We start from the raw sequence: 27,264 nt of genomic DNA, 5'->3' as shown, positions 1-27,264 counted from the left end.
CTATGCTACTATCAAGATTCAAACTGACCTTTACCAGCATGTTTTGCATATACAAGCGGGGAAGTATAGGAAGCTGGCTCTGTATATGCTATACCAAAGTAAGTTATAGTGTGAACAGTTCAGTGGATCCCAAGAAGTATAGCAGAGGTTAAAGTAGTTAATACCTTACTCTCTCTTGTGAGTGTGGTTGAGCAGTAAGGCTTATCAGGAGGGTAGTGTTAAGCATTAGTTGTACACCCTCGGGCAAGAAAAGATGTCATACACACAAACTGAATCCAGACAAATTGTTGGCAAATAAAGTGATTTTATTTTTAGAACCAAGATCGTATTGGTAGCAGAAAAGGTAAAATCTTCATACAATGTCCCTTTTCAAAATGCAGTGAACACTGGCTTTGTAGGAACCTTCAGATTGCTTAGGAAGTCTGTTTTCTCATCTGCAAAAGTAGTGTGAAGAGTCAAAAATGGGATCTAAACATTCTCTTCAAGTGGAGCACACCTTAACGCCATCAAATACTTACAAATTTGCTTCTAAACTGCCAGAGCATTGTTTATTTTAAAGGCAGTTCACTTTTGATGAATTGGTCACAGGTGTGGATGCGTGTTTTTTTATTTTTAAAAAAAGTTATGCAGTTTTTTTCTAATTGTTGGCTATCCTGAAATCCATTGCATCTCCAGGTAAGATTATCTGATAGCTCCAGAAAGACCAAGACAGTGGTGGTTTATGAAACTTCTGAGCCTGGTTCCACATCCATACCTGGTCTCTATGAATTTGTTAGCATGGCATTCAAAAGTGAGACCGTGCAGTAAGCTAGGTTTAGAAAAAAAAAAGCAAAATGTCGGTCTCCCAACCAATGTTATTCCCTGAAGTAAAAATGCTTTTGCATATGGAGTAAAGAGGCTAGAATCCAGTTACATAGCAGGACTTTACTTCTGGACTTAATTTGGTGCAGTCAAAATTACAATTGGCTTCAATAAAGGTCTTCTTAGCAGCCATCCCAGCGTACAAAAATCTCCTAATCAGGCCTCTTACTTTAAAATTCTAGTAGTAAAAATATTTGTGGGAAGGTCTCAAGTATTTCCTCCAATCTGATGTCCACACTACAGCAGGCAATCATTCAAACCCTTATGACTTCAATGGATGCAGTATCAGGACTACAAGTAAGTCTTGCTGTAATGTGGGTCCTATCCACATTACAGCAAGACTGGGGCTTAGATCTGGGACTTTTGGTCTAGACTGTAAAACTGTGTCCTGCAAATGCAACCCTTTTTAGAAGCCGTTCTAAAATGCCAACCTGCAGAGGGTGATGACCTTTTAAAGGCTGATTTTTATTTAAATAAAATTCATGACATCACATCTAACAGTAAGCGTGATCATGAAGCTGTTGGAGATGGCCTCCTGCATTGAGTGTTTTATCCAAGCAGTGCTTATAAGTGTTTGGTAGAGCCTAGAGTTCAGTGTCTAATGGTGGAATAAGGAGAGCTTGTTACCAGGCATATACATTCAGAACCCCCAGGCCCAAGTGATCATTACCACAGACTGCTCACATACAGGGTGTGGAGCACAACTAAATGATATAGCTGTTTAGGGTACTTGGACGTAGGAACGAGATTCATACGCTCTTTCTTGAGCCGTCATAAATCCAATTGGTACTCAAGGCGGTTTATGCACTTATAAAAAAAAAAAAACTGGTCTAGTGAGTGTAGGAGAATAGGATCTGCTTACTATGGTTACCCCCACTTTTTTGCTGTTTCACTGGTTTATCGACTTTAGTCTGGCTGTGGCCCTGATGAACAGGACCACAGCCTAGCTGTTCTCTCTAAATTGATTACCTGTACATTCCAGATTGGTTACTGGGTTACTCTTGCGAGTCCCTAGTATATGGTACCTTAGGTACCAAGGGAATAGGTACCCCAGAAACTAAAGCATGCCACCCCTGGGAAGCCTTCCAAAATGGCACCACAGGTCTGCACTTGCAGCCTGGGTAAGGTGGTATAAGCACACCTTACTTAGATATAGTATACCTATATCTACCTTTTAAAACAGACTTGTATAAACCTATAAGTCACTCCTATGGAAGGCCTTGACAATCCTGAGGGCAGAGTGCTTGGTTTTGTGAGTGTGCCCTAGCATGAGCTGAGCCCATCTGCAGCTTTTGGAATCCCTTCCTTATAACTGTTCTGTGATATGCAAAACACACAAGATGATGGACGGAATGTTGCACAATGGCAAAACATTCACCCTCCGTCACAAATATGGGTTTAATCCATCGTTATTTTGCTCACCAAGCCAACCCAGTTCAGACATGGCCATATGCAAATCAATCTTGACCCTGTGCCTCATGGGAACAGTCCTGACCGAACTGCCAAGCCATGTTTTCCCTGGACCGGAATCAAGCATCCTAGGACCGGTTTCTGGCTATCAGCCGTCTTCAGCCAGGATAGCTTGACTCCAGTCAAACCGATGGATTTAGGCCCAGATCTCTGTACTGGGGTGAATGTATGACATTGATCTGAAAGAAACAGGTTAGTATTAGATTCTTTACCTTAGAATATCCCCAGGCGTCAGACTGGATCCGGAAATTTTTGTGTAGCAGTACCCTTGCGAGTCGGTAGGTGTCGTCTGCGGCTCCGCGTCGGCGGTGCCGTGATGTCATCAGAGTACTTGGACGAGGACGCTCCGCGTGGTGACGTCAGTTCTTCTTTTTTCCGCCCCAGCAAGCGCAGATCCAGAAAAAGTGGTACCTTAGTCATTTTTTGACTAAACTTTTTATGATCTTTTTTGATCATTTTCGAGTCTTCGACTCCAAATGGTGCTGGTAGGGATGCCAGGTTTTAAGCCTTGTGAGGATTGCGACCGACTGTCGGTCACCAACCCCCACCGCCGGTGCCTTCACTGTCTCTGCGTCGACCATGACGACAAGACCTGCTCCGACTGCCGGGCCCTGACTTCGAAAGCTATTCGAGCTCAGGCAGTCTGCCCCGCGGACGGTCTTGGTCCGAACGGAGGTCAAGGGACAGGTCGCGGGAGAGGAGCCATCACCGCTCCGGGAGAGGAGCCATCACCGCTCCGGGAGAGGAGCCATCACCGCTCCGGGAGAGGAGCCATCACCGCTCCGGGAGAGGAGCCATCACCGCTCCGGGAGAGGAGCCATCACCGCTCCGGGAGAGGAGCCATCACCGCTCCGGGAGAGGAGCCATCACCCCTCAGGTTCGAAGTCGTCAGATAAGCTCATGAAGTCGAAGAGACTTCATCGCTCTTCCGACTCCACCCCCCCCCCCTCCCACTCCCCCTGATGCGGCCGGGGGTTTGGGTGACACCGCCCACGCGGCTCCACGGGCGTCGCATCCGGCCCCACACCCTCCAGGTCCCTGGGCCGCACGCGACGCCGGAGGAGATCGAGCGTTTCCTCATGGCCATGAGGTCCCTCACTCCTCCGGCGGGCTCCGCGGCGCCTTCGGGCCCAGCGGACCCGTCTGGGATCCCTAGCGGGTCAGGGGCTTTGCCCCGATGCTGCCGGCGCCTTCAGGCTCGGCGCCGCAGGGCCATGCTGGATCCGCTTCTGGGTCCGGATCGCCGCCGGTTGACCTGACGACCTCACCGGCGCCGGTCCATCAGGTGTCTCCCCTCCGGCGTCGACTCGACGCCGTTTGGAGAGTTTTACTTCAATGAACCGGCCCCATCATTTGACGCCCCTGAGTATCAGGAGATGGGTGATGAGGAGAATTGGGAGGAGTCTGAGGACCCTCTGACACGTGAGTGTCAGTCCCAGGAGGACTGGACAGGTGGACTTGGGGATGCCAGTGGTCTGGACACCTCACCAGACACTGTTTTTGTCTCACCTCCTACCGTGGCTACGGAGGAGGGGGCAACTTAGTGTGGTGTTGACGCGGGCGGCCAAGGCCTTTGGCTTTGAGCTCCCAGTCGCGGCCATGAGGACCAACTTCCTCACTGAGGTCCAAACCGCAGTCCAGCTCTGCTGCCGTTTAATGAGGCCTTGACCGACGTTCTTTTGGGCACTTGGTCCAGGCCCGCTACAGTTCGCCTGTAGATAGGAACGTGGCCAGACGCCACCGCCCGGCCCTGGGCGACCCTGGTTTCCTGTCCACCCACCCCCACCCCTGAGAGCCTGGTTATCCAGGCTTCAAATTCCCAGACCGCATTCCCGTCGGCTCCGCCTGACAGGGAGAATACCTTTTTGCCGTACTGCTTATACCTCTTGGATTCTTTAAGTCTGGGACTTTGGTCTTCCAACACCGCATGCCTCTTGGGCCGCTACACCCACTCTCTGTGGGATACGGTTGCGGACATGCTGCCAGAATGCCCATTGGAGATACAGGCTAAACTCGGCCAGGCCCTTGTGGAGGGCCGGGATGCGGCACTGTATTCTATCCGGTGTGGGCTGGATTCCACCGACTCACTGGGCAGAGCAAATGCAACGATGGTGGCGATTCGTCGCCACGCCTGGTTGAGGTCCGCCAACTTCTCGGCTGATGTCCAGAATACATTCATGGACATGGCGTTTGATGGCCGTCGCCTTTTTGGCGACAAGACCGAGCGCTTTAGGGACTCCAGGGCTAATGCCAGGTCCTTGGGCCTCTCGGCCCGCGCCAGCAAACTGGTGCCTTTTGCTCCTTTTGTGGCCAAGGGGCGCCCCCACACGTGCTGCCAGCCACGCACCGCAGACTAACATTCAACGCGGTGGCGGCCGAGGAAATCGCCGTGGAGGCCAGGTCGAGGCCAGTCCACACCCTCCCCGCAGCATCTGCCTCAAAAAACCCTCCTAGTCGGTGCTTTCAGGCCCATGTGACGCCAGTGGGGGGCAGAGTTCGCCATCACCTCCTCCACTGGGCACTGTCACATCGGACAGGTGGGTGCTGCAAATCGTCAGAGGCTACTCCCTCCCCTTCGAGGCGACCTCTCCAGCCATGCCACTGCAATACCACTGCGTATCGGGGGATCTTTTACAACTTCTGCAGGAGGAAGTTACAGCCCTCTTGGCCGAGGGGGGCCATCGAGCGCGTTCCTGGGCCAGAAGTAGGGTGTGGTTGCTACTCCCACTACTTTCTGGTACCCAAGAAGGGCAAAGGGGGCCTACGCCCTATCTTGGACCTATGGAACGTCAAGGGCTTCCTGCGGAAGGAGATGTTCAAAATGCTGACACTGGCTCTGGTTTTAGCTGCCCTGGACCCAGGAGACTGGATGGTAGTGTTGGACTTGCAGGACGCTTATTTCTACATCCCCGTCCTGCCGGCCCTCCGGCGCTACCTGCGGTTCACGGTTGGCCACGAGCACTTTCAGTTTACGGTGCTCCCTTTCGGCCTTACCAGCACCCAACGGGTGTTCACAAAGGTGATGGCGGTGGTCGCAGCTCATCTGCGCAGGTTAGGGGTTTCAGTCTTCCCCCTACCTCTGCGGCTGGTTGTTGAAGGCGGGCTTGCCCCAAACAGTCGTCGGCCACCTCCAGACTACGGCAGACCTCCTGCACCAACTGGGGTTTTCCATCAATGTGCCGAAGTCGCACCTGTGCCCCTCTCAGAAGCTCCTCTTCATCGGAGCGGTTCTCGACTCAGCGCAGTTTCGGGTTGATCCTCCCTAACAGCGGGTCCGGGATATTCAGGCTCTGATTCCACTCTTTCGGCTTTTATCCCGGGTCTCGGTCAGGTTGACGCTGCGACTGCGGCTGATGGCCTCCTGCATCCTTCTGGTGCATTACGCCCGGTGGCGGATGCGGGCTCTGCAGTGGGACCTGAAGTTTCAGTGGGCCCAGCATCAGGGCAACCTGTCCGACCATGTCCTGATCTCGGAGGGCACTGCGAGACCGCTGCAGTGGTGGCTCACGGACTGCGATTGGGTCAGCGGCAGATCCCTCTCCCTTCCCCAACCGGAGCACGTAGTTGTGACGGACGCGTCCCTCCAGGGCTGGGGAGGCCACATGGGAGAGGCAGAGATCAGAGGCCTCAGGTCTCCGGCGGAGTCCCGGCTCCATATCAATCTTTTGGAGCTGCGGGCGATTCATCTAGCACTGAAGGCATTCCTCCCCTCTGTCCGGGGGAGTGTAGTGCAGGTGTTCACGGACAGTACCACTGCCATGTGGTACTACAACGAACAGGGCGTGGTGGGGTCGTGGACCCTTTGCCAGGAGGATCTGCGCCTCTGGCAGTGGCCGGGACATCAGGGAGGACGAGCTCAGCCGTCTGTGCATGATGGATCACGAATGGCGTCTGAACTCGGACGTGGCGCAAGGCCTCTTTCAGCAGTGGGGAGAGCCTTGGTTAGATCTATTCGCCACCGAAGAGAACGTGTAATGTCATCAGTTCTGCGCGTTGGAATTTCCAAGGCGGCACTCGCTCGGCGGCGCTTTTCGTCGCGAGTGGAGTTGCGGTCTATTGTACGCCTTTCCGCCTATACCACTTCTCCCAGAGTGCTGAAGATCAAACGCGACCGGACCCAAGTCATCCTTGTGGCTCCGGACTGGGCACGAAGGTACTGGCATCCCGAGCTACTCAGTATGTCAGTCGATTTCCCCCGGTTCGTCTGCCTCTTCAGGAGGACTTTTGTCGCAGCAGCAGGGGATGGTCCTCCACCCGAACCTGTCCAGTCTCCACCTCCATGCTTCGAGATTTAGCAGCGACAGTTGAGGTCATTTGACTTGCCTCCCGAAGTCTGTAATGTCATTCTGGCAGCCAGACGTCCCTCCACAAAATCGGTATACGCCTGCAGGTGGAATACATTTGTGGCATGGTGCACAGCAAAGGCTGTGGATCCACTTTCTGCCCCTCATTCTGAGGTTATTCTCTTCCTTCTTTCTCTTGCCCAGCAGTGCTCTGCTCTGGGCACTATCAAGGGCTACCTTTCTGCCCTTTCAGCCTTTCTAAGGCTGCCTGATTAACCTTTTTTGTTAAAGTCCCCTATTGTAACTCGTTTTCTGAAGGGCATCACACACATGTTCCCTCCTGTTCCGTTTGTGATGCCTCAGTGGGACTTGAACCTTGTTCTTACATTTCTGATGTGCGCTCCCTTTGAGCCACTTCACAACTGCCCTCTCCGCCTTCTTACTCTGAAGACTGCTTTCCTGGTGAGTGAGTGAGCTCCAGGCTCTTTCATCCAAACCTTTCCTTTTTGTCCATCCGGACAAGGTTGTGTTGCATACTAGGCCATCTTTCCTGCCCAAGGTTGTCACGGCCTTCCACATTGGGCAGTCTATCACCTTGTCCACCTTCTTTCCGCCACCGCATCCCTCTAAAGAGGAAGAGCGGCTCCACCGTCTGGACCCAAAACTTGCGCTTTCCTTCTATCTGGATCGCACACGCCAGTTCCGGGTGGATGACCAACTCTGTTAGTTACGTGGGCGCTAAGAAGGGACTGGCGGTGCACAAGAGGACCATCTCTCGGTGGGGTTGTCTTGTGTATCAAGGCATGTTACTCCTTGGCGAGGAGGGAGCCTCCTGTTGGGCTGAGAGCCCATTCCACTCTGGCCACGGCTGCTAGCACTGCCCTGGGCCGGGGAGTCCCCTTGCAAAACCTCTGTCAGGCAGCTACGTGGGCATCCCTGCACACATTTGCAAGACACTGGCCTGGGCAGCAAAGTCCGGAGGGATGGCTTCTTTGGCCGTTCCGTCCTCCAGGACTTTCTGGTGTGATTATTGGTTCACAGACCCACCACCGGGGTTGGTATTGCTGGGGTATCTATTCTAAGGTACGGAATCTAATACTAACCTGTTTCTTTCAGATGAACAAGTTACTTACCTTCGGTACCGATATATCTGTAAGAAACAGTAGTTAGTATTAGATTCCTTACCGCCCCACCCATCCTCCCCGTTCTGCAAACTGATATCTAGGGTTACGGTCATCCCCTTTCGGGGCCCTAATTTCAATGGCACCAGTGTTGGTTTTTAACATGGCTCTGCGTTTCTGGCGCGTAAAAGCTGTGTCTAAGAACTGACGTCAGCACGCGGAGGTGGCGTCTAAGTACTCCGACGTCATCACGGCGACCACGACTGACGCGGAGCCGCAGACGACACCTACCGACGAGCAAGGGTACTGCTACGCAAAAATTTCCGGATCCAGTCTGACACCTGGGGATATTCTAAGGTAAGGAATCTAATGTTTCTTACAGATATATCGTTACCGAAGGTAAGTAACTTGTTCTTCTGCATTCTGTCCATCACCTGTTTTGCAATTGTCACCCCGAGTGGGACGGGTATGCTCAGACGTGAGTCCTGTGCTCTCCATACCACTGGACTCAAGCTATCCAGGCTGATGAGGGCTGAAAGCCCGAAACCGGCCCTTGGATACTTGTTTCCAGTCCAGGGAGGACCTGGCTTGGCAGTTCGGGCTGGACTGTTCCCATGGGGCACAGGGTCAAGACTGATTTGCATATGGCTGGCTTCAAACTGGAATGGCATGATGAGCAAAAAAACGATGGATTTAGGCCCAGATCTCTGTACTGGGTTGAATGTATGACATTGTTCTGCATTCTGTCCATCACCTGTTTTTCCAATGTTCTGTGATATGGCCATACCATATACTTTTAAGTGCATTATAATCCTCGCGGTTAATGCTAACTTTGGAATGGCTTTATCAAAACATGTTGTGTTTGGTGTCAAACACTTTGGAATACTACCCCTCGCCAGTTCTGGCGGTGGGGGTAGCATTCCACTCTTCTAGTGGGAGAAGACATGTACACACTGGTCTAACCGGTAGAAGTTTAAAAGCCTCAGCATCACAAAATGGATGCTGCTGCCACAGACACGAGTCTGACCTCCTGCTGCTGGACGAAACCGCTGCTGGACTATAACCACCCCCTCCCCAGGTCCTCCCATAGGTGGGGACCCTAGAGTTAGTCCAACCTCTAAACTTGGTATAAGTATAGGGACCCAGTCATTAAGACTTTAGATTACCCTGGACGAAACTCTGAAACAAATCTTGGACCTTCGACATTCCATATCGACTGGAAAACTGAAGAAATCTCCCTTGGGGTCAAGGAGTGACTCCCCGTTCAAACTGGCACCAAAATCATTTTGCCGGTCTATTTTTGAGGCTCCTGCCGGTTCCTGAAGAATCTGCGACACAGGACAGACTTCCAGACCTCTCCAAGGCTGACACGAATCCCCAGCAAAGCTGAGACCTGTAGCTATCACGAGACGTGTGATCGGAACTCCTGGACATCCTGCACATTTGCTAGTGCATCCACTTACCAAGCTTTCCCGAACTTGTGCATTGGGCTACATGTAGTCCAAGCCCTGAGCACCTTTTGCATCGAAGATTGTGGGCCTAAACTCCACGAGTGTTCCGTGGGCCCACTTTCACCATTTCAGCTCGAGGCTCCTTCACGATCCCTAGTCCGTCGACTGGTGGGTCCCCACGAAGGGCAATCCATTGTTTCTTGGACTAACCTGGTTGCTCCAAACGTGCCCCGACTCCCCTCCAAACGGTGGGTCCCTCAGACCTTGCTAGTCTATTCCGAAGCAAATCTTGTAATCTTGCGTGGGTTGCTGTTGCCAAGGCTTGTTGGGTCCAATCCAGATACAGACGCTGCAGCACTCTACAGCCTTCGTGGATCAGCTCAAATCCAGCTCCTGGTCCTTGTCGACGCCTCCTGGTCCTCATGGCTGAAGAGTCGAGCTTCACCTACATCACTTGAAAGCACACGACATCGGCTGGCATCATCTTGTTGCCATCCTGATCACTGGCTAGTGACCCAGACTCTGTCCCCTCTGTTTTCAGGTTCTTCAGATCTCCTATCCACCCTTGGATCCATCCGGACACTTTTCTCCTGGTCGCCTGCAGCACTTTGGTTTTGTCGTTTCCAATGGCGAGCTGCAGACACAAAGACACCTATGCACCCGGCTTACGTGGGTGAGGTAACACAAGTACTTTGGTGCTCCCGTGGGTCTTGACTCTCGAAGTGTCCAGTACTGAAGGGGTTTTACCGTACTCCTAAGTGTCCTTAAACTCTAAACTTTTAACTTTAACTTTCTCCATAGAAGTCAATAGTGATTTGCGGCTGTGTTTAGACACTGCACGCGTCACCCGTGGGTCTCCTTTGTCCCTACCTTGGGAGGTTCCTGGTTGCCCCAGCGGTTCTACAGGCCCTAGGCCTTGTCTATACTTAGAGCAGTACTTGTACCACTTTCTTAGTATATGGTTTGTGAGGCCCCTAGGGCAAAACGTATACTGTGCTAATTTACTGTGCCATTTAGGTTCTTGTATTGTACTGTTACTTCTAGCCTTATAAAGAGACTAGAGGGGTTGTGTTGAGAATAAATACATATATATTTCATATATACCTGGTGTGGTTCTGCTTTCATTTGATCATTCAAGAGATTAGACTGGTAAAACAAGCTGCTTTACATGCCTTCAAGACTTCGCCTGAAGGCTGCTCTCCACAGCTACCACTAGGATAGCTTTCTATAAAGGTTGTCTAAACCTACCATCAATAAGGGTCGTTTGGACTGTTGCAAGGTGCCACTGGAATAGTGGAAATCATATGCCAGGCCAACTTCTCACGGTGAGGATCAACATAACCACTATTTACTACAGCCAAACGCACACGGTCCCCTATTCCCACCAGCTGTCTACTTAAGCACAATCTATTTAGCACTGGGCCATCCGACATTCGATCCAACTACTAGTGGAACATGTGCCAGAGATTAACACACTTTGCTTACTTGTTAAGTAGGGTGCAGCACACAAATACATGAGTTGGAGATGAAATAACCCCAATTCTCCAACCGTAATGAGTATGCCCACACTATCTAAACGCCACCACAGAAAAAAACAATACGCTCCAGTTTCACCTTCAGGCAACACCAACAGTCCATGGGCAATGCGCTATGGATGACCTGGTAGACCTTTGCCTTTGCCATCTCATTGCATAATTGATCAGAAGTAGTTGAGGAAAAGAGCAAGCAGACATCCACCACTCCTTGTTGCTTTGATTCATTAATCTGTGTTTCTGGAAAAGTCTATCCATCCCAAATTGTCAGAGCAGACCGAACTCTGCATAAGGGTCAATTACAGCGTCCAGTTAACCTTGTGATTTGGCAGCTGAGGTCTGAGTTTGGCTGCTCTTATTTATGGTTACTGGAGGAGTGCATGAATATTCTGCACAAAGCTTACAAGCCAACCATGGGAGCTTGTTGTGCAGCGAAATGGAAGCATCTTGGCCCTTACCACGTACACAAACCCCTGAAAGTGTCAGTTCAGGACATTGTATGCCATTTGTTACACCTCCAAAAGGCTGGCAAACTCATCCATTAAGCTTTAGTTGGCAGCAGTGGCTTCTTGCATACAGTGCTGGCAAACTAAATCCTAACTAAAATCCCAGCAATTAATGCTTTCATTAAAGGCCTGAAGAAACATTCCTTCAAGGACACCTCTGGTTCAAATGAGGGACCTCTATGCAGTCCTCACTTCACTTGTGGAGACCCCTTTTGAGAGGCATTGCACATGAATGTAACGTCTTGGTATGAATCACTTTCTTGTGCAGGGGTAAGCGAGTTGCACTCTTTACAGTATGGGAGCCTTTATTCCAGTTCACCTGCATTGAGTGGAGTTGAGGGGAGAATAACAGTCTTAAGTGGAGTATTTGTTCTAGTGCATTGTTGGTTTTGGGAAGCTATAATGTGTTAACTTGGAAACAAAACGTTTACTCAAAGTAGATTTTGAAGAAAAACAACTTGTAAATGTCTGCACCTAACACTATGACGGAAGTGTGCAGAGATTTTGAATCTACAGCACTACGAGCTATAAACTGATAGTTGCATGGCAAATAACCTTTTTCTTTCTTTTCTTAGGAGCGGTCGAAGATCTGCATTTCTAAAAATGGAAACTAATGAACATTCCTATCAGACTGATTACAGATTGTCAGCAGTTTGAATGATCACTGTTTTTTCAATAAAATTCGACCTGCAGTGTAGACTATGTTCAAACCTCATACATGAAGTCTTGCAGTTGAAATCTAAATCCACTGCTTGCAGTCTTTTTAGCCAGTTTGTAGACCAAATAAGATTCCATCTTTTGTACATGTTCATCTTGCACTATTAAACCATAATAACACTGACTTGAATCTGTCTTTGGTGGTTTGTTTCTTATTTAAGCAACTTGACTTTGAGGACTGAATTTATGTGGCTTGCCAGAATTAGCCAAAGTCTTTTTTCCAAAATCCAGGAGCAAAATCTAGGTGAACTGATTAATATTAGATCTTTCATCCAGGTTTTTGGAAAAAGCTACTTTTCTTTTATAGATCAAACGTACTAGGCCTAATCCTGCTGCACTGCACCTCATTTTTAGGCGTACAGTCCTAATTGAATTTGGAAATCTTCATTGCATCAGTTTTCTCTGCTGCAGTTCAACTGCTGTACATTTCAGCCTAATCTCCTGCACTCAAACATACATTTAAGTCCCTTCTTGACATTCTTATGAATACTTCTAACCTCAGATTCCTCGCCTAGTGAATATTCCCCAAGTGTCTGACTGGATTCAGACACTTCAAAGCAGTACTTCTGGCACCAGTAGGTGGTGGTGTGCAGATTCACGCTGCCAAAGTTTCACTCTGGAAGTGGCAAACCCCGACACTACTTCACTCCACCCATGGGAGTGTGAGGTGAGAGGAGCCTCTCGGACAGTAGTCTTACTTTGCTGTCTCCATGCTTATCCTCTGATTCCTGTAACTGCTGTTACTTTTTGCTTTTAATCGCCCGTGCAGCTTTTTATCGCCCTTATATCCTCTATCTTCTAATGCGTGTTTGCACTTTTGAGGCAGATATTTGCACATTTGTTTAATAATTTTGCATTTATCCTTTTGGACTCACCTCTGTGTTTCATTGATAGTGTTGGTGCTTGCCTCTACTCCCAAGTCTGACGCGGCGCTTGCCGTTTGTTCAGAGGGAAGTGGACACACCCCCTTACTTGGCCTGCCTGACTTGCGATTCCGCCTTCTCGGCCGGAAGTTTTCCTGCGCCGGCAAGCTACTTAATTCAATGTTGAACCGGCAGCGAACGTGCTGAGACGAGAGATGTGCACGCCTATGGTGTGCAGGCACGGCGTACAGTGGCTGTGAGAAGACTGCTTTGCGAGCTTCTGCTGAGTCCACACCTGAAGGTAAGGACCATGGTACTAAGACTGCGCCTGCCCGAGGCCACGCAGTGGCCATAGAGAGGGCGGGCCACTAGTCTCGGAGGGCTGTCCCGCCCCCAACAGGATGTTCTGCTTCTCCTCCTCACTGGTTGGAGGAGGCGGCTGGCCGTGATTCTCGTCCAGGGCGGCAGGGAGGGGCCTCCGTGGGTTCTTATGCTTCTGCACCACATTGGAGGGCCTCTTTGCCGCCCCGGACGCCGTCTTGTGCTCATCGGGACACTCTTTGTTGAAGGTGAGCGAGGCCTTGACCGGCCTATCCTTCCCCCCCACCCCTTCCCCTCCGCCTGCTCCTCCTTGTAGTCGTGAGCCTGGCGAGGCGGCCCATTACGCGTGGGCTGCTGTGGGGGGGGACGTCCGGTTCCCGATGTGGTCTCCGTCCTTGCCCCCCCCTCTCGGCGGGTGGGGTTTAGCGGGCCGGCCGGTAATTCGTCGGTCCCGCCGCGGCTTTTGCGGCCGCGCTGACGGAGTGTCCCCATCCGATCCTCGCCCTCTCTCTCTGTGGTGGCGCTTTCTTCCCCTCTCTCCCCCCCCCCCCCCGCCTTAACTGTGTGCGGTGGGGGGGGCCAACCTTTGCAGGGTTGTACTACTTTTCCAGGGGCGGCAAAGATTTAACATACCTCGTGTCCGATCCTCGCCCTATCTCTGTGGTGGCGCTTTCTTCCCCTCTTCCCCCCCCCCCCCCCCCCCCCCCCCGCCTTAACTTCGTGCGGTGGGGGGGCCAACCTTTGCAGGGTTTTACTTCCTTTCCAGGGGCGGCAAGGATTTAACATACCTCCGCACCCCCCCCGCACCTTCCTACGGGGAGCAGGCCATGCTGCCTGCCCTCGTGGTGATTGGGCTGCGCAGGGGGTCGGTTCCCTTCGTTCTCCAAGCGGGATGCCCCTTTCATGGGCTGGTGTCGTTATCGCGGCAGTGACTCAACCCCCTCCCCCCCCTGCCTTTGGGGTGCGGGCCATGTTGTTTTCCCTCGTGGCCGATGGAGCTGCACATGGGGTTGGTGTCCCTTTCGGCGGATGCACTACGGCAAAGATTTACTCCTGCCCCGCGCCTTTCTTCGGGTGCGGGCGATAACGGTACCCCACACGGTTGCTGGTGCTGCCCGGGGGTTTTTGTGGGGTGCACGGCCATATTGTGGCCGGGATGCGATCGGTAAGGATCTGTCGGAAAGGGGCGTGTGAGGCAGGCTCCTCCGGCGGGCCCGTTGGCCAACCATCTTCATGCTGCCTGGTTAGCTCAGTTGTCGGAGCATGGGGCTATTAATTACCAAAGTCGCAGGTGCGACCCCCGCACGGGCCACTCCGTAAATTCCTACACTCCGATGGGGTGCAGTGGTCCTATTCCCCGGGGCATTGCCCTCCTCGGGGCGTTAAGCTCCCTTGCGCGCACGCGATGGTATTCCCTTATCCCCGTTGTCAATTGTTGTTTTCCCTAACTATCTCGGCCCAATCGGGGGGGGGGGGTTTACTGATTGGAGGCAGGGGGTGGCACATCAAGTGGGGCTGGCACCGCAGGCTCGGTCTTTTGGTGTCCCACCGTGTAATCGCCTGGTCCGCGTGCAACTTGGCCCCTGTTCCTTGTCGGCCCCCTCGGCCCCCCCACCCACCCACCTCCAGCGTGGCACGGAAACAGCTTGGGCTAGGGAATTTGCTCACGAATTCATACTTCGTGCCGTGCATATATTGCTAGATGTTTTCTACTGGTTTGGCGAGAGGAGCTGGCCTCACGGCTAGGGTGCTTGACCGCGGACCTGGGGACCTGGGTTCGAGCCTCGGTAACGACGCCAACACCTCCTGTGGCTCCGGGCAAATCACTATGCCTCAAAGACATATTTCCGCGTTAGACTGCAAGTATTACTTGGCAGGTGGCGAGAGTTTTACAATGCTTAAAAGCCTCGATAAGCTTATTTTCTTATCGATTTACACTCTTCCTGGTTTTGCAGATAAAACATGTCTACATGTTTCAATCTGACGATGGAAAGCATCCGAGGGTGGTGCAATACCTGGCTCCTCGTGCATCTGCTAGGCAGTATCCTCTGTATGAGTGAAGTGAACGGACAGTGTGAATCTTTCGGTATGTTAGTCCCCAGCGGGCCACCGATGGCCTGTGATGTTCTTCTTATTCACACGAAGTTGATTCATTGCAATGTATGGGTACTTTAGAGTTCGCGAGGTAGCTGTCAGTATTCGCACTTTCTGTCTTCGAATACTGACGGAGGCTGGGCCATGCAGTATATTCGAAATGTAAGAATTTTGCCTGCCGCAATACGTGCGTGTTCTGCTGACACGTTGCATGTCCGGGGGTACACCGTTTGGGTAATCCGATAACACATACCTTATCATATGCTCAGCAGGAGGCCCGTTTAGTTCCTCTATGGTACGGTTTGCGTGCGGCGCTGCAGTGTGACCACAATGAATAATTACATGGATAGATAAAATTCCTCACCTGCAGCCAGGTTTCTGATTTGACAGCTATGGTCCGGCCAGCAGCCAGCCTGCATGAGCTTTAAACATCGTACCTTGTGTAGTGGTCCCCCCCCCCACCCCCCCGGCTGACCCAGCACGGGGGTGCTGCCACCCTGTGCCCTCGTGGGGAGATTGTCCTGCCTGTTCCCTGAATCTGGTGAACCGGGTTCGTGTCTCGGTGAGGTCGCCGAACATCCTGTGATTATGTTTCATTCAATTTTCCGTGCATTAAAAAATGAGTGTCATGATATGCAACTGGGCTAGGTAATTTACCTCGATGTCCAGGCCGTGCCTCGCGTGTGCCATTTAAGGCAGGGAAAATATTGTATCCCGGCAACTGGGCTAGGTAATTTACCTCGATGTCCAGGCCGTGCCCCGCTCGTGCCATTTAAGGCAGGGAAAATATTGTATCTCGGCTTGCTGGGACCTCGTTTCCAGCGCGGGTTATACTCGCTTGGTCATTAGGTTTCCATATCGCGCGGGCCGTCCTGTGTGAGGGCGAGGTACTTGAGCCGATCGTCCTGGGGGTGAGCGTTATTCGGAGCTCCTCCCTGGTCTCTCCCCGGGTTTCGGCATATGCAGGCGCAGGCCCCCTTTCGCCTGTTGGCTGTCGCTAGGGCGACAGTATGGTTGAGGCCCCGCTTTCTCTACGGACCCACATAAGTCATTAGCGCACAACTTTCGATTTGTCAGCCCTGTTCACGAGCGTGGTCTGGCCACGGGGTTGTCGCGCAGCCCCTGTGATAAAGTTGAAAATCCATGCAGGCTCTCGTACTATACATGATAGTTGTAACGTATGTCTGGAGATATTTAAAGTGCCCGGGATTGCAAGTGTAGAGGTGGGACACTTTCAGGCATTTAATTCCAGAGCTTAATTCGAAAAATAATGTTCCAAAATGTGTACCGGTGCCCAGTGGGCATCAGGCTCTTATCGTTGCTGCTGAAAGGTCGGGGTGACAAATCCCAAGGCTGAGAGTTTATTAAACCTCAGGCCCCCCTTAATCTACGGCAAGACACTCCCTGCCCCCCCCTTTATCTCTTTTGCAGGTTCCTTGTCCATTTTGAGATCGTCATGCTAGTAGTAGCATGACACATACTAACGCTGATTTATGTGCCGGCCATTTCTATTGTTGGGATGGCCTTAAAGAAAAATTAACTCTTCATATACCTCAAACTTATACAGAGATTCTGGTGGAATCACGTATAAAAGAGAAAAGCAATTGATTAATATAATCGATATGTATCAATATTGAGTGTCTACTAGTTTATGTATAATTACGGTTTCCATATTGGTATGTGCAACACACGCGCGATAAAACTTGGGGACTTGGATTATGTTTACTAACATATCCGGACACGTGGTTAACATTGTTTTATTACCATAATACGTAAACATTACTGTTCAAACATGGCTGTGTTTTTGGACTGGGGAGGGCTTGGTTTTGGTTACTTGCAGTATATACGTTGAGTCGTGGGCATGATACTTCTGCCTGTATATCGGTTTCCTGACTATATTAGTCATACTTTATGCATGATACTTCTGCCTGTATATCGGTTTCCCGACTATATTAGTCATACCTTACCAGTTCGGACCCCTCTTAAGGGATCCCTGATGTCAGTGCATATACTGGAGTGCCTTGCGGTCGCGCTAATGTCTGGGGCCACCTTATGCAGGGCTAATCACCTTAGTTTGTACGCGGTACCATAACACAGACCCATGCACTTGTCGTCGGCCCCCCTTTTGGCCCATTGGGGCTAGGCCTTCCACCCATTCAGTGGGTCGCAATATTTAATGCTTTTACATCCGTCTCTGACTGGAACTTCATGTCAGGAGGAGTATAAGATGGGTTTTGACATAGGGTGTCCCTACTATGACGATTTTGTGGCCACACCAGAGTGTATCCCGAACTGTTTTCCAGTTTGACAGCAGACTCATGTAGGTCTGCGCTGCCCGGGGGAGGGGCGTAGTTGTGCGCTCAGTGTACAAGTATGTGAATGGACGCCTGCGCTTGCGCAATTTTAAGGCCTTTGTGAGCATTTACTGGACTACATCCATGATAGTGCAACTGGCAGAACAGAGGCACGTGGACCGCAACACTGCGGAATCAGTGTCCCTAAGGTGGTAATCCTAAGTCACTTTTCATTTATTTGGCGTAGTTTGGGTCTATTCTAATACAGTAGAGCAGACACTCCGTAGAAGCGTCTAAGTGTGCTAGGGGGAGCCTCGAGCCGCGTTGTGACTTTTGATGACTGTGTGGAAATTATATTGGCACCTTGATCATACATATGACAGTCTTGCAGCGGTGCTTATTTCAGTGTCGCTCATTGGGAGGGGCCCTCACTTTTGGGTATTTCTTACTGTACTGTTATGGCAGTCCGTCGGCTAGGATGTGCCTAATGTAGCATATTCGGCTAATTAGGCTAGCCCTAGGTATTAGGTTGCATATTTCACCTTCGAATATTTATCTCCTGGGGCCTTGCCATGAGGCTTAGTTTGTCTTGTTCATGAACATTCTCGGGACTTGCTCTGTTTTATCTCAACCATGACAAGATGAGGTGAACATTCTTGGGACTTGCTCTGTTAACTCAACCATGAGAAGATGAGGTCACTTGACAATAGTCAATTTGCTCTCCCTTTATACTGCTGTTGTCTGTCGATGCACCCAAGGCTCTTGAATTTGGTAGACGGCCTATCCGCTGAGCATCAGATCGGGAGCTCCTGCTGCCTCCCAGTAGTGGGTGGGGTTTTCAGCCTGTAGTATTCACTCATTTCACTTCTAGTGGGGCAACTGAGCAACCACTGCCTGAGCCTGGAATGCCAATAATACTTAAGGAGCGGGTCCCTAGTGGGCTCTCATTATAGGAGTGCTCAAGAAGTGAAGTTCCAGCTGTTATGGAAACTCAGATTGCCTATTGGGTATTCTTGCCCCCCCCCCCCCCTTTTTTGTTCGTTTTCACTATTATGGGTGGTGGCTTTGCACGAGGGGCTCCTTTCAGGATTTGACACAGTTTTTTCTTCGAGGTTAGTGCGGTTGGGCTCCCCTGGCTTGTGTTTGAACAGCTTTGTCTTGTCCCAGAGTAACCTTCAGATTCCTGGCGGAGGGAGGGGCTTCCTTGGCTTGCATTGTACAACCGCGTGAAGGAACCAGAGTAACCTTTATAATTTTCCTATGCCCCTCCCGAAGTGACAAGCCGGCCTGTCGCTTGCTGTCGCCAACCTTGTCCCGAAACCCCCCCCCCTCTTTGGTTCAGCTTATTTTACCCTTCGGGGGGGTCGCAAGTCAATCTCAAGACAAGTTATACTCGTGGTAGCATAGACTTGCAGTCTACGGGCTAAACTAGGGGGCATGTGACTCCGGCTGTTCATGGCCTGCAGGGATATCACATCTAAGTCCATCTTTGTCCCGGTGCTCTTGAGCTTTGCTGCACTGGCGTTCATCGCAAGCACACTTTCTCCATGTTTGGAGGAGGATGGCATTTCACCAGTAGGGGTATCCTAGCGGGGTTGCCTGCTGCGCTTGTTGTGAGGGCATGTGCTGTTACGTCTAGGGTGCGATATGAAGCGCCTTCAGCGGTCAGGGGCCCCCGTTATTATCGTCATTTCCGGTTAGTATGTCTTCCCGTTCTGGGATGGCTACTCTTTGGTTGTAAGGACTAAAAGACCTAGGGGTATCCGCAGATGGTGGCGGGAGGCCTGGGTGTCTCAGTATGCATGTAAGGTTCATGCCGGCATCAGGTACCTGCGAGGTGGTATGGGTCCACCGCGCTACCGTCGCCCTGGTCTTGTTCAGTTTGACTGATTAAATGCTCTGCTGAGCAAAGATTGCAGGTTCTTTCCCAAAAGCATGGTGTGTGGTGCCATGAAATGGTTCACCCAGCGTAGGGGTCTAGGCGTGTCCAATCAATGACAGGTGTCAGGACCAAGTCAGGGTTATTGGGAGGAGGATGGTGTTCTCCTCACGCCTGTAGGCTTAGACCTCCTCCGGCTGGACAATAGTGGCAGTAGGCCTGGGTGTCTCATTTGGCATGTGCAGTTCATGCCAGCACCAGGTATCTGTGAGATGGTAAGGGTCCTCCGCTCTACCGTCGTCCTGGTCTTGGTCAGTGACTGATTAGATGCTCTGCTGAGCAAAGATTGCAGGTTTCCCCGAAAGCATGGTGGTGGTGCCTTGTAGGGGTCACCCAGCGTAGGGGTCAGGGCGTTTTCCAACAATGACATGTCAGGACGAAGTGAAGGGTTTTTGGAGGAGGATGGTGTTCACCTCACGCCTGCGGGCTTAGACCTCCTCCTGCTCGTCTTGCAAGAAGCACTCATGAGCAAAGGTTGCAGGTAGTAAAGGTAGCAATGGTGGGGAGGCCTGTGCGGCAGCGGGTACCACCGCACAGGCTGTGGCGGAGTTACTGGGCGATCCGGAAGAAGAGAGGTGCAAACGATGTACTTCAGCGGGCACATAGGGGTGCCAGAGCCTAACCTGTAACCTCATGGGAGGTGCAGGAATTCGTGTCGGCGCCCCAGTAGTCCTTCGGGCGGTTGTGGGCCTGTGCAACCGGGGGTTTGCCTAGTCACGCCAAGGGGCGTGTCAGTATTTTTATTCTAATTGTACAGCAGTTGGGTGGTTCGCCACTGTGCTGTTTGGCTCAACAGGCGGGCAGGTGGCGAGAATGCAGCCGGCCCGGGATCGCCCGTAATGTTTACCCACCTTCATTACATATGTTGTATGTAATAAACCTGCAGCAAATTTTTCCCCAAACTAATACGATGTCTGTGTATTATTTTGCGCGTTTGGGGAATGTGGGGGCGGGGGACTTCTTGTGGCCCTGATGTGACTATGCGCCTGCCCGAGGCCACGCAGTGGCCATAGAGAGGGTGGGCCACTAGTCTCGGAGGGCTGTCCCGCCCCCAACAGGATGTTCTGCTTCTCCTCCTCACTGGTTGGAGGAGGCGGCTGGCCGTGATTCTCGTCCAGGGCGGCGGGGAGGGGCCTCCATGGGTTCTTATGCTTCTGCACCACGTTGGAGGGCCTCTTTGCCGCCCCGGACGCCGTCTTGTGCTCATCGGGACACTCTTTTTCCCTCCCTTGCCTCTAACCCAGAGTGTCGGTATAGGGGATTTGTGGAGGTTTTTAATGTGTCCATTTATCGTTGCAGGTTGGAGTTAAGCGGAGTTACTGGGCGATCCGGAAGAAGAGAGGTGCAAACGATGTACTTCAGCGGGCACATAGGGGTGCCAGAGCCTAACCTGTAACCTCATGGGAGGTGCAGGAATTCGTGTCGGCGCCCCAGTAGTCCTTCGGGCGGTTGTGGGCCTGTGCAACCGGGGGTTTGCCTAGTCACGCCAAGGGGCGTGTCAGTATTTTTATTCTAATTGTACAGCAGTTGGGTGGTTCGCCACTGTGCTGTTTGGCTCAACAGGCGGGCAGGTGGCGAGAATGCAGCCGGCCCGGGATCGCCAGTAATGTTTACCCACCTTCATTACATATGTTGTATGTAATAAACCTGCAGCAAATTTTTCCCCAAACTAATACGATGTCTGTGTATTATTTTGCGCGTTTGGGGAATGTGGGCGCGGGGGACTTCTTGTGGCCCTGATGTGCCTATGCCCCTGCCTGTCTGCTCTTTTGACCTTTTATCCCTCTACTGATCAGAAGTGCATCCCCAACTACACAATAGCGATGCATATTGCTTTTTTGTTTCCCCTCTAGCGCTCTGAAGTGGCATCTGAGCAATATGTAGCACTATATAAACTCTGAACAAATGAATCCCCAAAACTCTCACTTAAATGCTTGATTCATCTCCACTGCTACAGTCTGCTCCGCTGAACACAGGAAAGCCCTGAACTAAGGGTTCAGACAACAGAAGCTCACAGCAGTAACATCAAGCCAAGACCGAGCCGAAGCAAGAACATATATTACAACACGAAAATTCTGAAGTCCTAATATTGAAGCCGTACCCAAACACTTGCACCCGAGCTAATTTTGGAACACAAATAGTTACACCCATGTCCACTGGAATAAGTCTCAAGCGAGCTCCAAATAATGTGGCAGGGTTTGCTAAATTATGCGGCACGAACATTATGCTCCACATTTTGTGGTAGTATCAGTTCAATATTTTTTCATGTTTAAACATATTAACACTGTCTTGACAAAGGTTTCACTTTGAGTACCAGTTGAAGACCGAAATATGGCAATATGCAACTGAAAGTTGAACAGTCAACCTTTGCAAAGTGCCTTCCACTGGACAGCAGTGTGCTTCTCCACATGTTTAATACATTTTTTTATCTGTTTGAACTAGAATTATTTTTTTGTTCAAATCTGCAAATTGTGCAGCAGATAATGGATATTGTGGCAAATGCAGCAAACCCATAAATATGCGAAAAACAATATTGCTGCAGAATCTTAGTGGCCTTGAGTATACCATAATAGTTTGTTCTCTTTTAAAGAAGTTGAGAATGTTGGTTTGTGCTGGGGCATTGTGGATGGGCTTCTTTCAGGATAAGAACTGAGGTAGCAACGAGAGGCTTAAAAGACTGTCAGCATTGATCGAGGACTGCTGCAAACACTGTGCTGAACGCCTTCCTCAGGCAATTTCAGAAACTGTTCAGAGCCTCACTGGGACCCAGGGAAAGATGCAGTTTGAAGTCAACAGGCACAGGCTGGGAATTAGGAATGAGAAAGGGAATGAGAGCGACAGCACAAAAACCAATGGGCACGAATTTCGTCACCTGCCCATAGAATATAGTGTGCAGCTGAGCTAACAAAGGGCCTGATTTAAATCTTGGTGGACGGCTTAGTCCGTAACAATGGTGACTGATATCCCGTCCGCCGAAATATAAATCAATGGGATTTCTTTTCGGTGGACGGGATCCCCCTCACCGTTGAGACAGACTAACCCGTCCACCAAGATCTAAATCCGGCCCAAAGGCTGGACTGGTGTTTGGGTTTATCTACGCAGCATTTTGCAGCACAACACCGATATGTTGCGTAGGTACGAATAACAAAACAGCAAGCACAGTATCCTAGAGGTGGGTGGGTCACAAACTCCAGCCTGATGCCTGGCTCTGCTCCATGTCCTTATGGAACCTCAAGCCCAAAATTAGCAGAGCCTTTGCTGGAGAGGATGTGGCCCAGCGGTTACAGCTGCTGACCCAGCCATGTTGGGAACCAGGTTCAAAACCCAGCCCTGCTCAACTAACATGCTGTGAATCCATGGAAAATCACTTGGGGCCTGATTACAATCTTGACCAATGGTATGCCCTGTCACAAATCAGATGAATATCCGGGCTGCCGTATTACAAGTTTCATAGGATATAATGGAATTGTAATTTGCTGGGTGAGATCTTTCACGTTTGTGACGCAGTAACCCTATCATTGCTGAAAATGAATGAAGTAGTTTGGGTCACTTGTGAATTGCTCATATGTCCTTGGGACAAGTCACGGCTACGAATAATTACAAAAGACACATGTTGCTTCTGTCTGCCACATACGCTTAAACCTCATCCATATTTAAACACAACCATTAACCTTTGATATAAGAAATTGATACTCGCCTAGTGGCTGAATTGCACAGTTTGAAACTAGAAAATCTGTGATCAATTCTGGCTACCCCACTTGTCCAAATTGTGTGATCCGAACCACATTTTTCTTCAATATCACATATGGGAACAATTTATAACTGATTGCAGGATGTGCGCTGCATAAAAACCTGCCTTCTGCTTCATTTAGCTGATAATGTTTATCTGTCTGCTTGTTAGCTCACTAATTAGCATGGTCACCAGGGCGGGGAGGCTGCTGGTTCGAATTTCATGTTTAAAAACTCACTTTTAATAAATTCATCTCAATGCAGTGATATAATGCTATGCCTCAAGATGAAATGCTACAGCACGTTAAAGAAATACACTTTTTTGAATGTTGAAGTCATTCGTGTGATTTACATGGTTTCACTGCTCTGCTTGTGCATCAGCGAGCACAGCCAGGCCAGTTCACTAGCTCAGTTGTCGACTCTCCCACCTCTGGGGGGTGTCCTACAGGTTCCCTTAGATTTTTGGTTCAGTTCTAACAGCACAGGCGAGGTGGTGGAGAAGCAGGGCCAGGCCTTCTTCTAGCAGAGTCCCACGATGGTGATGGATGTGTAACTTTGTGAAACAGCACACACGTGTTTAGAGGTAGGATGCTGTGTGCTGTTGCAGAATCACAGAGCGAAACAGGGCACGTCACTGGGGCTGCTGCTTTATAGTGTGAAGAACATGGATGGATGAGTGACAATGCGGGACGGTGTTGTGGCCTGGAGGCTTGTGCTGCAGACTCTGGCACTAGAGAGCCAGGTGCCCATCTTGACTCAACACCCTGTGATCCTGGGCAGAGGACTTTATCTCCCGCTAATTCCTGTGGCGTGCTCTGGCTCTGCTGTTCGATACTTTCACGCTGCCCGCCAGGTTTGTGCTGAAGAAAGGGAGTGATGGAAGAAAACCACAGCAATATGTTAATAAATAGGGATATTCGTGGAAGTCCTCTGATGCTGCAGAGTACCAAGCGGCTGCTCTGGAGTCCAATGTGTGAGAGCTGTTCTTTCACCACCCTCGTTTCCTGTCTCACACCTGTGCAGGTAAAGTCCTTCATGCCTCTTCCACCCCTGTATAATCCTAAAATCTAGTGTTGGGCCCTAATAGTTGCAATTTGTTTTTCTTTGAAGTCTTTTGAGTCACAAGATGTGTTGTAACTAGACCTTTAGTCTACAATACGCATAGGTGCCGACTCCATCTTTGATTATTTTCTTCCATCTGCTACAGGCTTACACTGAGGGTTTATAGTTTGTCTTTTTTCTTGCACATTATTGTAGACCCACATTCTTAATTTCAGCACAGAAGTTTTGGAAGAACATTTTGTGGTTTGGCTATCACCTCTACTTTGCTTGACACCTTCAGAGGACCACAGACTAGCACTCTGGGGTCTCCCCGAACCCTTCATGGAGTTCATGTCCTCCTTAAACTGTCAACATGGGAGAATGGAGACTAGAAAGGAGGTGATGTAACAAGTACCCATTCAACAATGCCCCCCTGTGCAATTCAAAGTATCTGTGGTCTGATCACCCCTTATCTGCAGTCAGTGCTTCTCCCCTGACCAGCCTCATTGCTCGACGAGCAGCCTACACTAACAGAAATGCTGAATCCACTGCAAAAATGCACCAACAAGCCGATCCATCTGGAATCCCAGCAGCCTAGATTAGAGGCTGTGTCTTCGAGTGAGTCTGACCGCTGGCCTTTGAACCATAAGGTACACACAGTTGTATGCCCCATGTGGAGGAACCTTGCTTACTCCTATAATCCTAGCGCCTCTTTCCAGTGCTCAAATTTTATTGCTCCTTTGGCAGTTTGCACACGTTGTTACATCGAACCAAGAAGACATCCACGGCCATTAGTACTACACCAGTCTCCAACTAAAACAGGTTGCATAAAGTCCCACACAGAGTGAACACTGCTCCTGCAGGTGTCTGACACAAATGAGTACCAACTCCACTCCAACCGTTCTCTCTGTACTAACTGAAGTCCAACTAAATCTCTGCTGAAGGGTGTCCAGAAGCGCCAGTCATAGAGACCCTACTCAGTCCAAGGGCATCACTGCTTCCATCCAAGTAGATGCTAAAGGCACTACTCAAGCTAGTGCTGAAAATACCATTGATGTAGAAAGCTTCAGTTAGCAGCTGCTTCCGAAGAGTCTGAGGTACTGATACTACATAGACTTCTGCAACAGTTCAACATCGGGCACATGCTTCTCTTACCCCACCTAGTCACTGAGAAAATGTATGCAAAACCACCACCAAATCCCTCACAAGAAAAGGCTTGCCTTCGAGAAAGCTTCCATCTGAGGCCCCTTTGGAGCCAGTGCCAAAGAAACACAAGGGCCATTCCAGCGCCTGCTGTTTCCACCCAGTCATCCACTCAAGGTCAGAACCACAGCCCAGCTCTTAGGGATGATGGCTTCGTGCATCTCCATCAAATCCCATGCGTCTCCTAAAAGAATGGGCCACCTCACATTGGGTGGATGTGTATCCAGATGTCATTGGAATACACCATCTTTGTTAAAATACCCCTCACACACCAAAAGGGCCCTTGGTGTCATGCTTCATCATCGGGGTCTTCCCGTCCCGGGGCGGGGCAGTGCTGCGATTAACCTATATCCTGATAAGAGGAGGACGTGCCCACCTCGGTGCCCATCGGCACCACCTCTTCACTCCCCCCCCCCTTTTGATTTCCTTAGTCTCCTAAAAGAATGCCATGAGAGGGAAGCAGTGGCCACAAGCAGGTCACTGGGAAGATCTAGTGTTTGGTAAAAGCCAGCATTCACTATTCTTTGCATTGCTGGAACAGCAACAACTTATTGCAGGGCATGTCTTTCTCTAACCTAATTCTGCAGGTGACCATTACCAGAAACTATTCCCTCATTGGCTGTGGTGCACATCTCCATGCTATGATTGTCTTGGTGGCGAGGGGCTCTTGGCACAAGGACCACAACATCAATTACATAGACCTACAGGTGATACGATTATAGCCTTATAGCCCGCCGTAGAGGGCTATACCGGATATTAAAGGCCCTCTCCAGTGTTAAAGTCCCCGAGCCGAAGGCGAGGGAGAGGGACTTTAATAGCGGTATAGCCCATCTACGAAGGGCTATAAGGCTATTAGAACATTCTGTCACTAGAGGACAGAATGTTCTAACAAAAAAAGAGCCTTTTGGGAGCGTGAGGGGATTGGAATCCCCTCAGGCTCCCTGAACCCTTTGTTCCCAACTAGAGCTGTGAACAAAGAAACATTGGAATGTTGGAGCTCCAGGTTTATACCAGCCATTATAAGCCCAGAGCACTCCATTGTTTTCAATGGAGCTCCCAACGTTCTAATAGCTCTTAAAGCTTTCTGTGATGTAATTTTGCATCCATTTTGTGTCAGGGATGGAACATTTTTTTTCTTTGGGTGGTTTCATTGTTGCAAAAAACAAATGCTAGTAAGTATGAAGTTCTGAATAGTGAAAAGCGTATGACAAACTCAACTGGGCGTAAAGATTGTCCTCCCTGGTGTTCAACTTGAAAGAGTAGACTTATTTTGAACTGTTCAGAATCTGCTGAACCTATACTCCATACATGATTTTGTTCGCGGTGCAGTGGCTTATTTTGTGTGCAGAAATATTGTGAAATGCATATTCAGTATTACTACAATACTATGTGGTATATAACTAAAATGTTGTGTGGATGAACTGAGAAATTATTTTTTACAATGGTACAAATATCTAATTACATTATCTGAAAACCGTTTTGTTCTTTTGAGGAGCTACTGAAAGTGTTTCAGTTGAGGCACTCGGTATGGTCAACACCTTTCACAAGCGCATATTGAAAAGAAAACTGGCATTTGCCTGTGCCGTTTCTTTCATGGCATGCTAAATATCTGTACAGATGTTTTTTAATGTATGATACAACTAGTTAAATGTATTTATTTGAGAAGTTTTGTTAGTGGTAGTAAAGTGTAACGTAAATAAGCACCATAGTATCGGTCTCTTGCTCAATGGATCCCTCAGTTTGAATCACTGAGCCATGTGGGTGATCAGCTCCGCCTTGTACAGTCAAGGTCCATTTCTAAATGTCGAGCCTGGTTTCATGTGTCAGCTGCCTAACTCC

At 50.0% G+C, this 27,264-nt stretch overlaps 1 protein-coding gene across 1 annotated transcript in view; it reads left to right on the top strand.

Annotated features, from left to right (window-relative positions):
- TALDO1 (transaldolase 1) overlaps positions 1-12,065 on the top strand; it is a 110,244-nt gene extending 98,179 nt beyond the window's left edge. The window contains exon 8 of the mRNA XM_078682811.1: positions 11,800-12,065. Within this exon, the coding sequence (XP_078538937.1) occupies positions 11,800-11,838 (39 nt within the window). The 3' untranslated portion in view covers positions 11,839-12,065. The remainder of the gene's footprint in view (positions 1-11,799) is intronic.
- The last annotated feature ends 15,199 nt before the right edge of the window (positions 12,066-27,264 follow it).

The sequence above is a fragment of the Lissotriton helveticus genome, chromosome 3_1 (genome assembly GCF_964261635.1).
Source record: "Lissotriton helveticus chromosome 3_1, aLisHel1.1, whole genome shotgun sequence".
Lineage (NCBI taxonomy): Eukaryota > Metazoa > Chordata > Amphibia > Caudata > Salamandridae > Lissotriton > Lissotriton helveticus.
The sequence above is the reverse complement of the archived record's forward strand: the minus strand, read 5'-3'. Positions and strand labels throughout refer to the sequence as shown.